The following is a 15223-nucleotide window of genomic DNA, read 5'->3' on the forward strand; positions in this document are numbered from 1 at the left end:
TTACCTCTAAACTGTCCTGGTAAGTGCGTTCCTTGGTTCACCGTCTGCAAGGAAACACTCTGTTGTAACCGAGCCCCCCACCCGCAGATGCCTGAGGCAGCTCCAAGGAGGGGTATGTGGAGGAGAGGGGGCATGGAGGGGAGAGGGCATGTGGAGGGGAGGGGCAAAGCCTGGCGAGGACAGCCACATGGCACCCTCAGCTGGACGGGGAGCCCGTCAGAACTGGATGCAGCCCAGCGCTCCTTCTGGTGCGTGTGTCCAAGGTCAGCTGCGGGGCTCATGAGTCCACACCAGCTCCCTCACCCCTGCGGCCACACTCAGGACGCCCTGACACGCCCAGGGATGCCGTGTCCATACTTGTCCTGGCCTGGTGGGTGGCTTCCTCAGGAAACGTGTGGGCGTCACAGCTGACAGCAGGGGCCACACCAGGCATTCGGGGGCGGGGGGCGGTGCACAGTGCTCTTTGTACTGAGTTGCTTCTAGACATCATTGGATTTGGTCTTTCTGAATTTTATCCTCCTCTTAGCTGTGACTGCATAGGTCACACTTGGTCTGGAAGTTTCATAACCCCCAGGCTGGACAAGGTGGTGCCTCCTAGGCACACTGGCCAACCCACAGGCAGTGGGCTCCCCAGTCGTGAAGTGGGGTGTGGGCGGGGCTTTGTCCCCTCGGGCTGTTGTGAGGTCAGGTGGGAGGATCCAGGAGGTGAGCACGTGGAGCTCTAGCACATGGAGCTCTGGGGACTCTTCCACACTAGAGACTGCCCCGTGGGAACTGACAGACAGACGTGAGGCCTGGCATGGGTTTGCACACATGCTGCCATGCAGCCAGGGAGCATCCCTGGACATTTTCAGTGATGAAAGTTGAAACAACGCTGAGCCTGTTCTGTGGCTATGACCCTGAGTCACACGGCAGGCACCCAGCTAGCCTTCCACACAGAGAGAACCCTGAGCATGAGTAACACGGACCATAGGAGCAACCTGTGGCCATGTCCTCATCTTTGCAGGGACCTGGCCGACATGAGACACCAGTGGCCTGGCCCCTCTGAGGAACTGCGCTGGGAGGTGTGAGGAGGACTTTCACTTTCTTAGTTTCTTCTGAACTATCTGAATGTTTTACACAGTAGACTTTTTTAACTTTATAGATTAAATTCACACTTAGAACTTGCAGGAGCAAGAATGCCCAGGAACCTTTGACCGTACGTGCTGTGTCGTGTTCTGTGTGAGTGAGTGCATGTACATAAGACGCACAGGGTATTCCCTGAACCGGAGTGGGAGACCTGATGCCCCCCTGTTCAGGGTCCTGACCAGCATCATCCTACTCTCCCTGGTCACCAACCTTTGCAGACGCGGCCTCCAAGCACGCAACCCAGGCCTTCTTCGACTGTCTGCGGGCTGAGGTGGAGCAGCATGACATCGAGGTGACGGTCATCAGTCCTGGCTACATCCACACCAATCTCTCCCTTAATGCAGTCACAGCCGACGGGTCCAAGTATGGAGGTGAGGCCCCAGCGTGCGTTCCTCTGTGAAAGCTCCCTGATGATCTTGCAGTTTTCATTCAGAGTATCAGTTTAAACCACCTGACGTTGTGAGGTCGGTCATATATACTGATGACTGACCTGAGCACCAACCATCTCTACCCTGAACCCTGCAGGCTGGAGGAAGTTGTGGGAACAGGCCCACAAGAGGGCTGGGGGGAGCCCTCTGCTGAGATGCTGACAGGACTCCTGCTAGCCCACTGTTAGTGCTAAAGTGACCAGGCCGGGTCTCTTCCCGTGAGGTTCCCCTGCAGTGTTGGGGGGACAAGACTTCAGGGGTAGGCAGAGGCCAAAGACAGCACAGAGCTGACCTGCAGTCACTAGTGGCCCGATCGGCAAGGCCCAGCCAGCAGGTGGGGCCAACCAGGACCAGCTGGCTTTTGCCTCCCCAGCTGGTGGACCCACATGAGCTGCCTTCCTGCGCTTGCTCGGGGCCTGCCTCCTGGGACATGCTCCTGGGAGTATGCTGGGTGTTCAGAAGGGGCCTTCTGGCCAAGCCTGAACCAAGACCACCTATGCCCAGGACAGCAGCCCCCTCATTCAGCAAGGCAGCAGAAGCCGTACAGAAGCACGGGGCTGGGTAGGTTCATAGGCATTTATTCCCAGGATGGCGGCCACACCCCATGACTTGTGGCATCTAGTTCCCTGACAGGGATTGCACCCATGCCTCCAGCACTGGAAACACAGTCTTAACCACTGCACCACCAGGGAAGTCCCAAGCATCTTTTTAAAAAATTCCCTCTGTGGCATTTAAAAACGAGCAGCCACCAGAAACCTACTGTTCTGTGTTGATGGTGGAGAGGAAGCCGGGCACCACCGTGGCTGCGGGTGGCCTCCCCTCTGCCTGCTGTTCCTGCTTTGTGGGCACAGTTCGCCAGTGATAAGGGAAAAAGTAACATCGTGTGCCCCTGCATTGACCTCTGATCCACAGAACAAACCAAGGCTTCCTTCCTGCCTGCCACCCTGATACACCCAAGACAGGGGCCCTGCCACCTGCCTCACTCCTCTCCGGCCAGCGTGCTCTGCAGCCCTCCCACCCACCTGGCCCCCTGCATGGCCCACTGCCCTGGCACAGCACCCTTAGTCACTGGTTGCCCCAACTGGCTGAAATGCCCCAGGTCAGGGAGTGAGGGAGTATCTGCTGGGCACCCCCTGGCTATGGACCGTAGTTCTGAGCTGTCCACCTCCCTCCTTGGACTGCAAGGACAGTCACTGCACCTGCTGGCCAAGCCCCTGGGAGAGCTCCCTGGGGGACCAAGTGTCCAGAGTTGGCTCAGGCTTCTGCCCCCAAACTCAGTGAGTTTCCTGTTCCATTTCAGTGATGGATGAGACCACGGCCCAGGGCCGAAGTCCTGTGCAGGTGGCCCAAGACATCCTGGCTGCTCTGGGGAAGAAGAAGAAGGATGTGGTGCTGGCCGACCCGATGCCTTCCCTGGCTGTTTACCTTCGAACTCTGGCTCCTGGGCTCTTCTTCAGACTCATGGCCTCCCGGGCCAGGAAGGAACGGAAGTCCAAGCACAGTTAGTGCCTGTCCTGGTGGGCAGGTGGGGCAGTCGCTGCTCCATGGGGACTGTGCTGGACTTCTGCCTCATGGGTGGGGAAGGAGGGAGACACGCTTCCCCTGCAGACCCCTGGCCAGGCCTGCTGGCGGGGGACGGGAACTAAGAGGACGTCTGGGAACCAGGAAGGGTGAAGGACAGCTTCCTCCAGGTGGAGGGACATGAAATAAAGGAAGGAGCCTGGGATCTGTGGTCCCTGAGGGCAGGCAGAACCACGCCTCTTTCGTACCTCAGCCCCTGCATCTTAGGGTCAGAAGACACCCTCACGTCACCTGAACCTGGTTCTCAGGGAGGAGGCAGCGGCCTTCACACTGTTTACGGGACCCCCACTGTCTTGGTCAACACAGCAAATGGTCAGCATGTGACTGGCCTCCCCGTTGTTCAGTGCATGGGAGCTGCCCTCCTGCACCAGGCTTGTTTCAGTGACAGCTTCTGCTCAGCTGCCCTGAGCTGGCTGCTGTTTGTCTGCCTCTGGCCACCTCCCCCCAGTCTGGTCTGCAGGCAGAGCCAGGCTCCCTTTCCAGATCTGGCCCCCACCCCGTTCCAACCCCACAGGCTCAGGTGGGTGGTGGGCGCTGCGTGGTGGACACGAGGTCCAGACCACTGCCAGGTTACCTGTGGACCATATGCCACCCAGCTCTCCCAGGCCTCTTGGAATTAAGTCAGAGTTTCTCTAACTGTTCTAAAATCTTTGGCTCTCCTCCGGTAAACAAATGGCCCCGTCGCCCCAAGCACCCCTTCTCACTCTGGTATCTGACCTTCCCGAGGGACTCTCTGAAACTCCAGGTGTCACTCACACATGTGCCCTCAGTGGGACCTGAGCAGAGTCTTGGGCTGGCAGGGCCCCCTCTGGTGGAAGACGAGGGGAGTCTTCCCTCAGCCTGGGGCAGCAGGTTGAATTCAGGGTCCACAGCAGGACAGCCTTGATGCTTAAAAAAAAAACACAGGCGTTAGTTTGTTCTCCTAAATCAGAACCTGGACAAGAGACCCCAGGCCCCAGCTCTCTGGGCAAACTCAGCAGAGACTCAGAGACTGGCAGGCCTGGCCTTGCCCCGCCTCACCCGAGCAGCCCCGGGCAGTGCTCCTTGAACCAAGGCCCAGGTGAGACATGAGGCTCCTCCAGGAGGGGCTGGGCCTGCGGGTGAGAGGCTTATTCTTGCTGCAAGTGGTGCCCACTCCTGCTGCCTGCACGCTCCCACCAGGGCCGTCACGAGAGAGCAGACACCTGGAGCTGAAATTCTCATCATTTTAATGGTCACTAGCCTCTGGCTGGCTCTGGATGGTACAGTTAAATGACACACTTAACGACCCCCAAGCGCGTCCACACCCCCTCCGGAGCCTCGCTTCCATCACATCCTGCTGCCCAGTGGGACTTCCACAGCTGCAGGCCCCTTGGTGGTGGAAATCCACGTCTTAGTGTGACGAGCTGAGAAAACCCTTGGTGCGCTTGTCACCTGTTATTTCTTTAAAATAACAGCCGTGACGCCAGATGCCTCCCCAGCCTGGCCGCCGCGCGGCGCGGCGCGGTCATACCGCGCAGAGCTCGTAGATCTTCTTGACACAGTACACCAGGGCCGCCAGCGCTATCGTGTTGTGCAGTCTCTTTCTGTGCAAGTCGTCCTTCCGGACCAGCACCACCGGGGTGGACGAGGTGAGTGTGTGCAGGGGCAGGCGGGACAGTCTGTAGGCGTCGTACTCCACCTGGTACTTGCAGCAGGGGTCGAACTGCCAGGAGATGCCGTAGAGGGTGCAGCAGGCCAGGCTCAGCACGCCTGCGGGCAGGGAGATGTAGTGGGAGTAATCCAGGGGCAGCGCCAGGGGGGTGAAGAGGCAGGCGGTGCCCGCCAGCACGGTGGTCTTGTGCAGGCAGTTGCCCACGGTGATCCAGCGGGCCGTCTCGTCGCCGATGCGGGTGGGCTCGATCACGATGTACTTGTACTGGGCTTCCAGGGCCTGCTCCAGCTCATACTCAAACTGGTCTTGGGCGTTCTCCCCGTTGTAGATCTCGTGTACAATGTAACAGTCTGTGGCCGACAGGCTCACCCTTAGGAAGGAGAGATGAGGAGAAAAAGGGGACAGTTAAGCACTGGTGGCTGCTCTGTGACCCAGAGATACAGAGGCAAGCCTCCCACCACCCCGCACATACCCAAAGGCCACTGGGAACAGGGCTCAGCTTCCCAGTCAGCGACCGTGCACATCGGGACCAGGGAAGGCGTGTGGAGTGAGGTAACCCCAGAATCTCCATGGTCAGTGTTTCCTTTGAAGCGGGAAACAGTTGTGTGTTCAGGGCAGCAGAGGCCGACTGTCAGGCAGAGCTCTGGGAGGATGGAGGGGCGATGGGGAGCTGACCGCTGGTGCCCTTCTGGTCATGCTCCCCGGGGATGTGGTGGGAAAAGCTACCCAAGCAAACAAGTGCGCACACTCAGGAGGCAGAGCTTCCTTCCAGGTGGATGGACAGTGGGCCTGATGCTCTCCTGAGGCTGCAGGGGGAGGGTGAGGAGGCGCCACCAGGCTCCGGGAGTTAGGCAGGGGGGCTCTGTATCCTGGAATAGTTAACTGTAACTAAGCTGGGCTCGGGGAAGCCCCTCAATGAAGTCACAGGCCCCCATGAAACTGTGTGTGTGGGAAACAGCCGTCCCCTGGGGATGGGACACTCCCAGGCACTGGCTACAGGGTCCAGTTAGCAGGGCAGCCTTTCTAGGTAGTTAATGAGCTGAACCACCAACATCAATGAACCTGGAAGAGACGGTCTTCCTCTGGGGCGTTGCTGGAGTCTCCCCATTTGGTTTTTTAACTCAGAAAGGAGACAGGCTCCAGGTGGGACTCAGTTCCTTAGCAGACAAGCAAACCTATGAGGCATGACCTCAGTCTCAGAGGAGCCATCCTGGCCTGGGATCTCCTTTGTGCTCTCAAGTTCATAATTGAGCCAGTCAGCCAGGCAGCGGGAGAGGAGCTCGTGGAGGGCGGGGCGGGGTCTGTACACCCTGGTGACCCACAGAGGGGGTTCTGGGGGTAAGGCCTTGCTGTCGGAATCCAAGTGGAGCTTTCTGGCCACTGAGTCCCTCTGCAGCACTGAGAGCCAGACGCAGGGACAAGGTCGGGATTACAGAGCATTCTTGCCCAAACCCTGATCTACCTGAGTGCAGTGCTCTGCTTGCCTGGCAGACTGTGGCCACCCCAAGCGCAGTGACAAGACAGGCCCAACAGGAAAGCATCAGGTGAACAGATTGTTCCATCTCGGGGGCATGTCAGTGGGCAGGCCCCGCCCTCACCTGATTGCTCACCCAGCCCTTCCCAGCTCCCTGGCCTTCACCTCTGGCTGAGCTAGCACCCACCCTGGAGGAAGGCTTCCCTGGCTCCTCCCACAGACATGATGGGCAAGGCCATCCCCACTGACTGGTGCGTGTGCCACAGGTCCCTCCAGGCTCCTGGCTCAGCCCAGACAGGACAGAGAGCAACAGTCAGTGGACAGGGGCAGTCAGGACGGCCCGGTTGAGGGGGTGTGGACCAGGCGATCACCCGCTGTGGCCGCCTGGAGCCCCCAGGTCTTCCTGTGGACTCCTGTCCATCATCACGAACCAACCCTCCCAGGGGCCCTCTCACACAGCAGGCTGGGAGCCAGCCCCGCAGGCATGCCATCCTGGGCTCACCACTACTTCTGCTTCAGAAGTCAAACCTCTTTACCCTCAGGAGAGGACAGACTGCAACACCCAGAGAAACAGGTCCAGTGCAGGGATGGGGACAAGTACAAGATCCACACAGACCTACAAGAGCCGCTCACTCAGAGGACCCACCCCGTGCTCAGCACCCACACCCTCAGCTGGGGTGCCCTCCACCCTGCCTAGACCCCCAGATCCAGCTAGTCCCCCAGCTGACAGAGACTACTGCTTCAGAAGCCAGGGGCCATGGCCACCAAGCCTGGTTACCCCAGTGCCCACTGCAGGCAGCCTGCTGTGTTTCTGGGTCAAAAGTAACCCAACTAAGGAAAGAACACACTTAGAGGGTTACCTTGAATCATCTCAGCATCACCAGCCAACTTGAACCCTGTACACAAAGGCAAATTAAAAACGACAACAATAGCTAACTGGGATCCTTTGAGCCTTACTAAGGGACTATATTTTTTCATTTTGTTGAAGGTGAGAAATGAAAAGTAAGAGAACACAGTAAAAGGAGTCCATATTAAAAAACAAATCTGAGAGCAGGCTGATAATGGAAAAGCCCTCAAAGTAAAGTGAAAAAGTCAAGCATAGAACAGTGTTTGCAGCTGGCCATCTTCAGTGCGTTTCTGTAAGAGTTAAACGCTGCTTCTACACGCACAGAATGCTTCTGAGCAGATGCAAGACCTGAGACTTAGCAGGAGAGCGGCTCCAGGAAGAAAAGGAGCCAATTTTACTACATGATTGGGAACCCTCTGAATCCAGTAGGTTTTGTGGAACTAATGGGATTGGCCAGTGCACAGCATGGCCTGCCAGGCGCCTGCTGCTGCGGGGTCAGGGGCTGATTATCTTGCTTCCAGCCAGTTGGTCTCCCCTCTCCTCATCTGAATCAGCCCCAGCAGCACCCAGGAAACAGTCATCAAAGGCATCCTGGGGCCCCCACGAAGAACCCATAGGACAGACCCCACACCATCACAAAGCCAGTTTCAAAGGAACCTGGGATTACAGGAACCTCAGGATGGAACCCCCAAAGTCTGGAGACTACTCCCAAAGTCAGGGTTGCACAACAATGTTCAAAGCAGTACTGTCTGGTGAGAGCAGAAGACCCCTTACAAGAGCAGAGAAAGAGACACACACACAATCAGAAGCACACAGAGCCAAGTAAGTGTCTTACACACACACACACACACACACACACACACACACACACACGTCGTCATGGAGATGATGGAGGGTTTAGGAGTGAGGTGGTTGCTGTCTGCAGGGAGGGACGTGTGGCCAGGGAAATGCTAGCACTTGGTTTATTGATCTTTTCTAAATTATGGTAAAATACATTAACAGGAAATTTAGTCTCTTAACCAGTTTAAGTATATAGTTCAGTAAGGTTAAGTACACTCACACTGTTGGGCAACCAATCTCCAGAACTTTTTTGTCCTGCAAAACTAAAACTCTGTCCCCATTAAACCACAACTCCCACACTGCCCTTCTGCTGTCTCTCCATGAATCTGACTGCTCCAGGGCCTCGTATAGGTGGAACCACGTGATACTTCTTTTAGCAGCTGGCTTATTCCACTTGGCATAATATCCTTGTGGCTCATCCACATCGCAGCATGTGTCAGGATTTCCTTCATTTTCCCTTGTATGTAGAGACCGCATTCTGTTACCGACCCACGGTTGACCACATTCTGTTTCCGATCCATGGTTGACGGGTAGGTTTCACCTTCTAGCTGCCGTGAACATAGGTGTAAAAATATGTCTGAGTCCCTGCTTTTAATTACTGTGGATATATACTTAGAAATGGAATTGCTGGATCATATGGTAGCTCTATTTTTAATTTTCTGAGAAACTTCCACACTGCCATAGTGGCCGCACCAATTTACACTCCCATCAACAGTGCACAAGAGTTCTCTTTTCTCTGCATCCCTGCCAACACTTTTGTTTTCCGTGTTTTTCAATAATAGCCCTACAGTGGGTGTGAGGTGGCATCTCATGGTAGTTCTGATTTGTGCTTCCTACATAACAGCTTTTACTGAAATAGTTCACCAACTTCCACCGCACAAGTCAGTGGCTCGACTGACTTAACTTAAGTGTCACTGAGTTAACACACAATCAGTTTTAGAGCCTCTTCCTCATCTGAGAGAGTAACCCCACTGCTCCCCATCCCCCACGACCCCCTTTCCTGGCAATCACCAGCCGACTTCCCAACTCCATACCTGCCTCTTCTGGGCGTTTGGTAGGAAGGCATCGCAGGGCACATGTGCTGGGGCTGCTTTCTTCCTTCAGCCTCATGCCTCCAGGGCCCCACAAGTTTGTAACTTTTCACATGTTAGAGAGGTACTTTTGATGGATTTAACATACAATTTTTATAACTCCAAGACAAGATACCTGCTGGAAAGCATTAAAGATGATGTATGAGAAAGGCCAATCATGGCCTTTCTTTGGATGGTGGCCCAACAGGTATTTTTTTTAATTTTATTTTTCTTCATAGTTTTCTGTACTTTCAAAAACAAAAAATAAATACACGTTTCTTTTATAATGATAAAGTTTTATATAGTTTTTCTTAAACCAGTAGCTTTGTATCTCTTGGGGTAGAGGAGACCAGATAGGCCGAGGCCTCCAGCTGAGGGGAAGGAACCCCTCCTGCTCCAGCAACTTCCTGGGCCCCACAAAGAGGCCTCCACTCCCGGGGCCAAGGTGGTCTCACAGTCTTGTGGTCTGTGTCCCTGTTCCACTAAAGTGGCCACTGGCCCTGAAACCCATCTTTTCTGGTCATGCTAGAGCCAGGTGAACTGAACCAGGACAGGGAACTGCATTAGGGACCTTTTCTGGAGTGACCCTGGGCTCCTGTACTCAGCTCAAACACAGAAGAAGGTGACGCAAAGCTCCTTGAGGGCTGTGACTATCTTCATCACAGTCACCCTCTGCCCCTGCCCCGGGCCTCAAAGTGCCAGGTTCCCAACAGACTTAGGGAAAGTACTTTGGAAGGGAGTGACGAGGGCTTCCTGGGTGGTCCAGTGATTAGGAATCTACCTCTTAATGCAAGGTCCTGGTCTGGGAGGATCCCACATGTGTGGGGCAACTAAGCTGGTGCACCAACTACTGAGCCTGCGCTGGAACCTGTGCTCCCCAGCAAGAGATGCCACCACAGTGAGAAGACCACGAGAAGCAACTAGAGAAAGCCAGCGTGCAGCAACGAAGACCCAGCACAGCAAAAAAAAAGAGTGACAAGGGGAGAAAATTACAGTAATTAGCGCATCTGTGGCTGAAAAACTTAAATTATTGTAAAAATTAAACTAATATATTGTTAAAAACTATTAACGAAGTTGCTTCCCACCCAGGAAGTATGGGGTCATGTGACCACACCAGGCAGTGGCCTTCACCAACCCTCCCCTCCCCCACCTCCCTGGGGTCTAGGAAAACCCACTTTTGGCAAACCCCAAATCACTTCCTCAGGAGCCAAGGAAATCAGTAAAATCCTATGCTGTGGACTCAAAGGCCAGTTTGGGACTTCCTAGGTGGTTCAGTGGTTAAGTATCCACCTCCCAGTACAGGGCACACAGGTTTAAGTCCTGGTTTGGGAAGATCCCACATATGCGTTGCTGATGGGAATGTTGGAGCAGCCACTGTGGCAAATGTGTGGAAGTTCCTCAAAAAATAGAGCTACCATATGATCCAGCAATCCTGCTTCTAGGTATAGATGCAAAATAATTAAAAGCAGGACTCAAACTCAAACATACTTTTGCACCCATGTTCACAGCAGAATCAATCACAACAGTTAGAAGCGCCAAGGAAGCCAAGGAAAAGCAGCGACTGAGCCCATGTGCCTCAACTAGAGAGGCAGGCCACATAACTCAAGGAAGGAGTCTGTATTCCACAACCAAGACCTGATGCGGTCAAAAATAAACACTAAAAAAAAAGGCGGGGGGAGGGCTTCTCTGGTAGTCCAGTGGTCAAGACTTCGCCTTCCAATGCAGGCAATCTGGGTTTGATCCCTGGTAGGGGAACTAAGATCCCACATGCCTCATAGCCAAGAAAACAAAACAAAACATAAAACAGAAGCAATTTTGTAATAAATTCAATAAAGACTTTAAAATGGTCCAGACCAACAGCTTCTACTGGAAGCCTAGGGATTCTCTTAAAAAAAAATAAAAAAAATTAACACAACATTGTAAATCAACTATACTTCAATAAAACAAACTTTTAAAACATGCAAGCGGCTCTCATTCTTTTCTTCCATCCCTCTCTTATCCTGGTCTAGACCATCGCTGACTTTTCTGTTCTCTATCTTCACCATCCAGTATATGAGCCACAAGCCATGGTTGGCTACTGAGCATTTGCAATGTGAGTACTGTGGCTGAGGAGCTGAAGTTTTCACTTTAATTTAGATCTAATTGCTGCAAATGACAAGTGGGCACTGAATTAACACAGCTCTAGACTCAAGAACCAGGTAAAGCAAGAACCCATACACTGTGCCTTCTAAACCGGACAGCCACCAACACACAGATGACAGCAGCAACTCCTGCCAACCGTCGGGCACCAAGCAGGGCCTTCAAGCACAAGGCAGGCTTTGGAGTTTGCAGCCATGGGCAAATCTGGAACGCTTGCCCAAAGCATTGCTCTGCTCCAGCCAATGCCCCAAACCAGACCATGTTTCCTAGAGTGTCAGCATAAACCAGATTCCAACGAAGGGTGTGAGACAACTTGGGAAAGTGGTCTTACAGTGTAGAGCTGAAATCTGAGTCAGCACGAATGTGACATGGAACGAAGTCATTTAAGAGCGCCATGAACAGCCTACTGTAGCCACAGAGCCTCCAGTCTGCCTGGGCTTCAGTCTATGCTGTGGGCAGTTAATCCGCCTGCCCCACCCCAAAGTCCTCCCACCCACTGAGCAGGAATGGAGGTGTGCCTGGGCGGGTTAGGTTTCCACCCCTGCTCAGCATGCAGCTCAGGGAAACCAGGCCCAGGCAAACGCTCCTCCAGCAGAGCAAACACAGGGGTCCCACAGCCACACCACGTTATCTAGGAGGAGGGCAGATGGTGCCACCCAAACCACAAAACTAGACGCCCCATTCTTGGCTGACACACAACATATGCACGTACAAGCAGAGCCTGCTTGTTCAGGCCGAAGGGTGTAGTGGAAACACTTAAGGAGACCAGGCATGTAACTGCGATGAGTCAAGCTGTCAGGTAGGAATGATGAGCACCTGCTCTGACCAAAGAGAGCCAATGAGAGCTTTCCAAGGGGACTTTAATGTAAAGTCTTTCCATTTACAAGCACTGATAACTTAAATTCTCTTAAAAACTGAGGGTCAGAGTCAAGGACTAGATTCAGCCTTTGGGATCCTGGTTTGCAAACTCAATTTTGAATTAACACTTGTCTTAAACGAAAGAGAACGCCCCCCTCCCCCCATTTAATTTCTTAGATCAGTAAAGGCTTCTGTTTTGCTGGCACGGCCCTGTATGAAGTCTGGGTCTCCCCATTTGGCCCTTTCTGTTGTTTCTATCCAGTAAGGTGATCACCTCCTTAACTTTTTATGGTACGATCTAAGAAATGCCAGGTGGGAGTTGGAAATACAAAAGTACGTCCTGGCCACTTACTGCTGCTTCTTCAAGGAAGAGGAATTGCAGAAAAGACAAGGCTGGATAACTCTGGGCTCAAGAATAAAATGCAAGCTAGAGGGTTCTATCAACACAACTAACCTCAGCTGGTAAAGAATCTGCCTGCAATGCAGGAGACCCGGGTTCGATCCCTAGATCGGGGAAGGAAATGGCAACCTACTCCAGTATTCTTGCCTGGAAATAATCCCATGGACAAAGGAGCCTGGCAGGCTACAGTCCATGGGGTCTCAACAGTGGGACACGACTTAGCGAACTAAACCACAACCAAACAGAAGGCGACCGCAAAGAGTTAGGTGGTGCAAACGATCAAAGAAAAAGAATAACGCAGAGTAGTTGGGAGAAAAGGCGCGGGGTGGGGGGGTGGGAAATACAACTTTTCTGTTTAACAGTCCTCACTGGGGGAAAAAACAAAACACCACGGAGATCCTGCCGATTTCCGCCGCACCAGCCCACTAGTTACAGAAGGGTCAGGACAGTACAAAGCGTGTGACTCTACCAGTACCTCTCCTTTCCCAAACTTCTGGTGCCTCAACAGCTTCTACTAAGCTGAAACTGTTTTCCAGAAGCAAAAACTGTAAATTCAACACGAAACGAGAACTACTCCAATCTCATCTAAAAATGAATCCTTTACATCCAGATCCACCTCGGAAGAATCAAGCCCCCGGTTTCCTACTCACGCACATTTGTTAGGGAAGGTCACTGCAAAGGACTTCCACAGCAGGGGCGCTCACGGAGACGCCTCCAAAGTCCCAAGGATCACCCCTGGGGGAAAGCGGTCAGCTCCCCGCCGAGAGTAACAGCGCGGAAAGCTGAGGCCCCTCGGTACCCGTGCGGTCCGTCCCGTCCGGCCCGCACCGGCTCCCTGAGGAAGCTTCCCCTTCTCCGTCCCGAGAACCACTCCTCGCTGCAACTTGGAGAAGACCACGCGCGCGGCCAGGCGGGCGGGGGCTCCAGCGCCGCTCGGCTCGCTGCATACAGGCGGGTCCCGCCGCGGCCCGGCAATGCCCAGCCAGCCATCACCCCTCCCCGAGCCGCCCGCTGAGACCGCGTCGACCGGAACTGAGACCCCGCGCGCCAGTGGGCGGACCGGGGCGAACCCCGGGGCGGAGGCGGGGACTGCGCTGCAGTCCAAAGAGCCCCGCCGGTTTCCCGCCCTAAACCGCTCGCGGGGAGCAGCCCGGGCCTCACCTCTCTCGAGCGCCGCCACCGCCGCTGCCCGGGCCGAGACGCCTCCTTCCCCACGCGGCCATCTTGGAGACTCTCCGCTCGCGAACGCCTCGCGCCGGGCGGCCTCGCGACACCGCACGGGCGGGAGGGAGATGTAGTCCAGCTGCCTTCCCGGACGGCGCTCAAGGCGGGGGCCCGGCCCCGCGAGACTACAAAGTCCACAATGCACAGCGCTCCGGAAAGCCCGCCCCGCGGCCGCCTGGGAACGCGGGCTCAGACTGGCGGCGCTGAGGGTCCACTTCCGGACTAGACTTCGCCAGGCCGCCTGTGCTTCGAGATCTTCGACCGCTGAGGTCACCGAAGGGCCACTGCCAGTCACCCCCCAAATACTCGGGAGGCAAAAGAGACGAGGTCCCCGCCGCCGCGGAGTCCCTGCTGCCAGACTGTTGGCCGAGTGGGTCTGGAAGCGGAGAAGGGGGGGGAACGTAAAGCGCGATGGCTGCAGAGATGGCCGCGCGCATGTCCTAGCCGCGTCCGGCCGCGGTAGCGAGGACACAGCCCCACTCTAGGGCGTCTTCGAAGGCGGTTGCTGGCTCCTCACTCCCACGGCGGGAGCCCTGCCTGGACGCTGCCGAGTTGGGAGTGCAGACGGAGCCCAGTGACTCCTGCCCGCTGTCCCTTCCGAGTGGGGGCTGATCTGGGGGCCCCTCGCAGCTCTGGAACGTATAGTCCCTTCTCTTGCTTCCGACCGACAGCCTTGGTAGACATATTAATTAGACCTATGAGAGTTTGAGCAACTCTCCTGTCGAAATTTGCTACGAGTTCAGAGACGGGAGAAGCACGGCGCTTGCTCTCAGGCTTCGGGGCTGGTGGAACTTGCTGAGCCAGGGCCGGAGGGCTCTTTGGTGTAGGTGCAGCTCCTGTCGTTGAGGATTCCCCAGGATTTCCTTCCGGTTCACAATCTACAATAGTCTTAAATGTCAAATCCTCTTACAAGCTCTCAGTACCTACAAGATGCAACTCAGGCTCCTTAGCGCAACCCAGAAGCCCGGCCGAAATACAGAGATCGCACCCCACTCCAGCTTCAGCTACCTCCCTTTCCTGCCTAAAGCTGGCCAGGTTAGCAGATACAGAGAGTGCGAGTTCAACCACAGACGGTCCGTGCTGTGCCTAAAATGCCTTTCTCTCCCCACCAACCGCCCCTCAGCAGTACCCGCTCTTCAGTTGGGTCACAGCTCCACCTCCAGATGCCAGCACTACTAGAGACAGATGAACGATGACCACATTGTCTTGTGGTTAGTCTGTTTTCTCTAGTTTGCTGATTCAGAGGGTTTCCTGGGGTTCTAGAACAGCTGGGTTTTAAGTGTGGATCTCCATCTGGGACTGCGTATTTAACCGCTGTTTCTTTGCCTCCTGGTCTGTAACCTTGGAGTGATACTAGCTAGCACCTCTCCTAAGACCAATATGAGTATTACATAAGGTGACACCTGAGGAACTCAGCACACAAGTAACAATCAACTGACTTAAGTCAGGACAAGCCCTGTTCTAAAAAACTGAGTGACTTTTATCTTCACATCAGCCCGATGAAAGTGATACTGTTATTATCAACATTCTCATTTTGCAAATGAGAAAAACCTACCTGATTCACTCTCTGACCTCATGTGCCAGGATTTGAGCCCAAGCTG

At 54.6% G+C, this 15223-nt stretch overlaps 2 protein-coding genes and 1 long non-coding RNA gene across 10 annotated transcripts in view; 1 reads left to right on the forward strand and 2 right to left on the reverse strand.

Moving 5' to 3' along the window:
• The window catches only part of DHRS7B (dehydrogenase/reductase 7B), a 47180-nt gene extending 43872 nt beyond the window's left edge, over positions 1-3308 (forward strand). For all 7 annotated transcript variants that reach the window (XM_027518591.1, XM_027518593.1, XM_027518596.1 and 4 more), the window contains 2 exons: positions 1347-1499; positions 2857-3308. In XM_027518591.1, the coding sequence (XP_027374392.1) occupies positions 1347-1499; positions 2857-3062 (359 nt within the window). In that variant the 3' untranslated portion in view covers positions 3063-3308. The remainder of the gene's footprint in view (positions 1-1346; positions 1500-2856) is intronic.
• Positions 3309-4328: 1020 nt separating this feature from the next.
• On the reverse strand, positions 4329-13666 carry TMEM11 (transmembrane protein 11). Of its 2 annotated transcripts, none has more exons than XM_027518598.1 (2): positions 13560-13666; positions 4329-5140 (listed from the first exon to the last, which is right to left on the reverse strand). In XM_027518598.1, exons 1-2 carry the CDS (start codon positions 13619-13621, stop codon positions 4624-4626), a joined length of 579 nt encoding a protein of 192 aa, XP_027374399.1. In that variant the 5' UTR covers positions 13622-13666; the 3' UTR covers positions 4329-4623. The 2 variants fall into 2 exon arrangements, with proteins under 2 accessions (XP_027374399.1, XP_027374400.1); XM_027518599.1 differs by lacking the exon at positions 13560-13666 and adding an exon at positions 13053-13209.
• On the reverse strand, positions 8040-9819 carry LOC113877925. The gene is made up of 2 exons (XR_003506865.1): positions 8966-9819; positions 8040-8479 (listed from the first exon to the last, which is right to left on the reverse strand). It is a non-coding gene; the product is annotated as an uncharacterized LOC113877925 (long non-coding RNA).
• Positions 13667-15223: the final 1557 nt, after the last annotated feature.

The sequence above is a fragment of the Bos indicus x Bos taurus genome, chromosome 19 (genome assembly GCF_003369695.1).
Source record: "Bos indicus x Bos taurus breed Angus x Brahman F1 hybrid chromosome 19, Bos_hybrid_MaternalHap_v2.0, whole genome shotgun sequence".
Taxonomy (NCBI): Eukaryota; Metazoa; Chordata; class Mammalia; order Artiodactyla; family Bovidae; genus Bos; species Bos indicus x Bos taurus.

What these genes read in the sequence shown, in the direction of transcription:
- TMEM11 (XM_027518598.1), bottom strand. Translation starts at nt 13,621, where the DNA reads ATGGCCGCGTGGGGAAGGAGGCGTCTCGGCCCGGGCAGCGGCGGTGGC. An exon ending in GGTGGCGGCGCTCGAGAGAG is followed by an intron (nt 5,141 to 13,559) that starts GTGAGGCCCGGG and finishes CTCCTTCCTAAG; the next exon opens with GGTGAGCCTGTCGGCCACAG.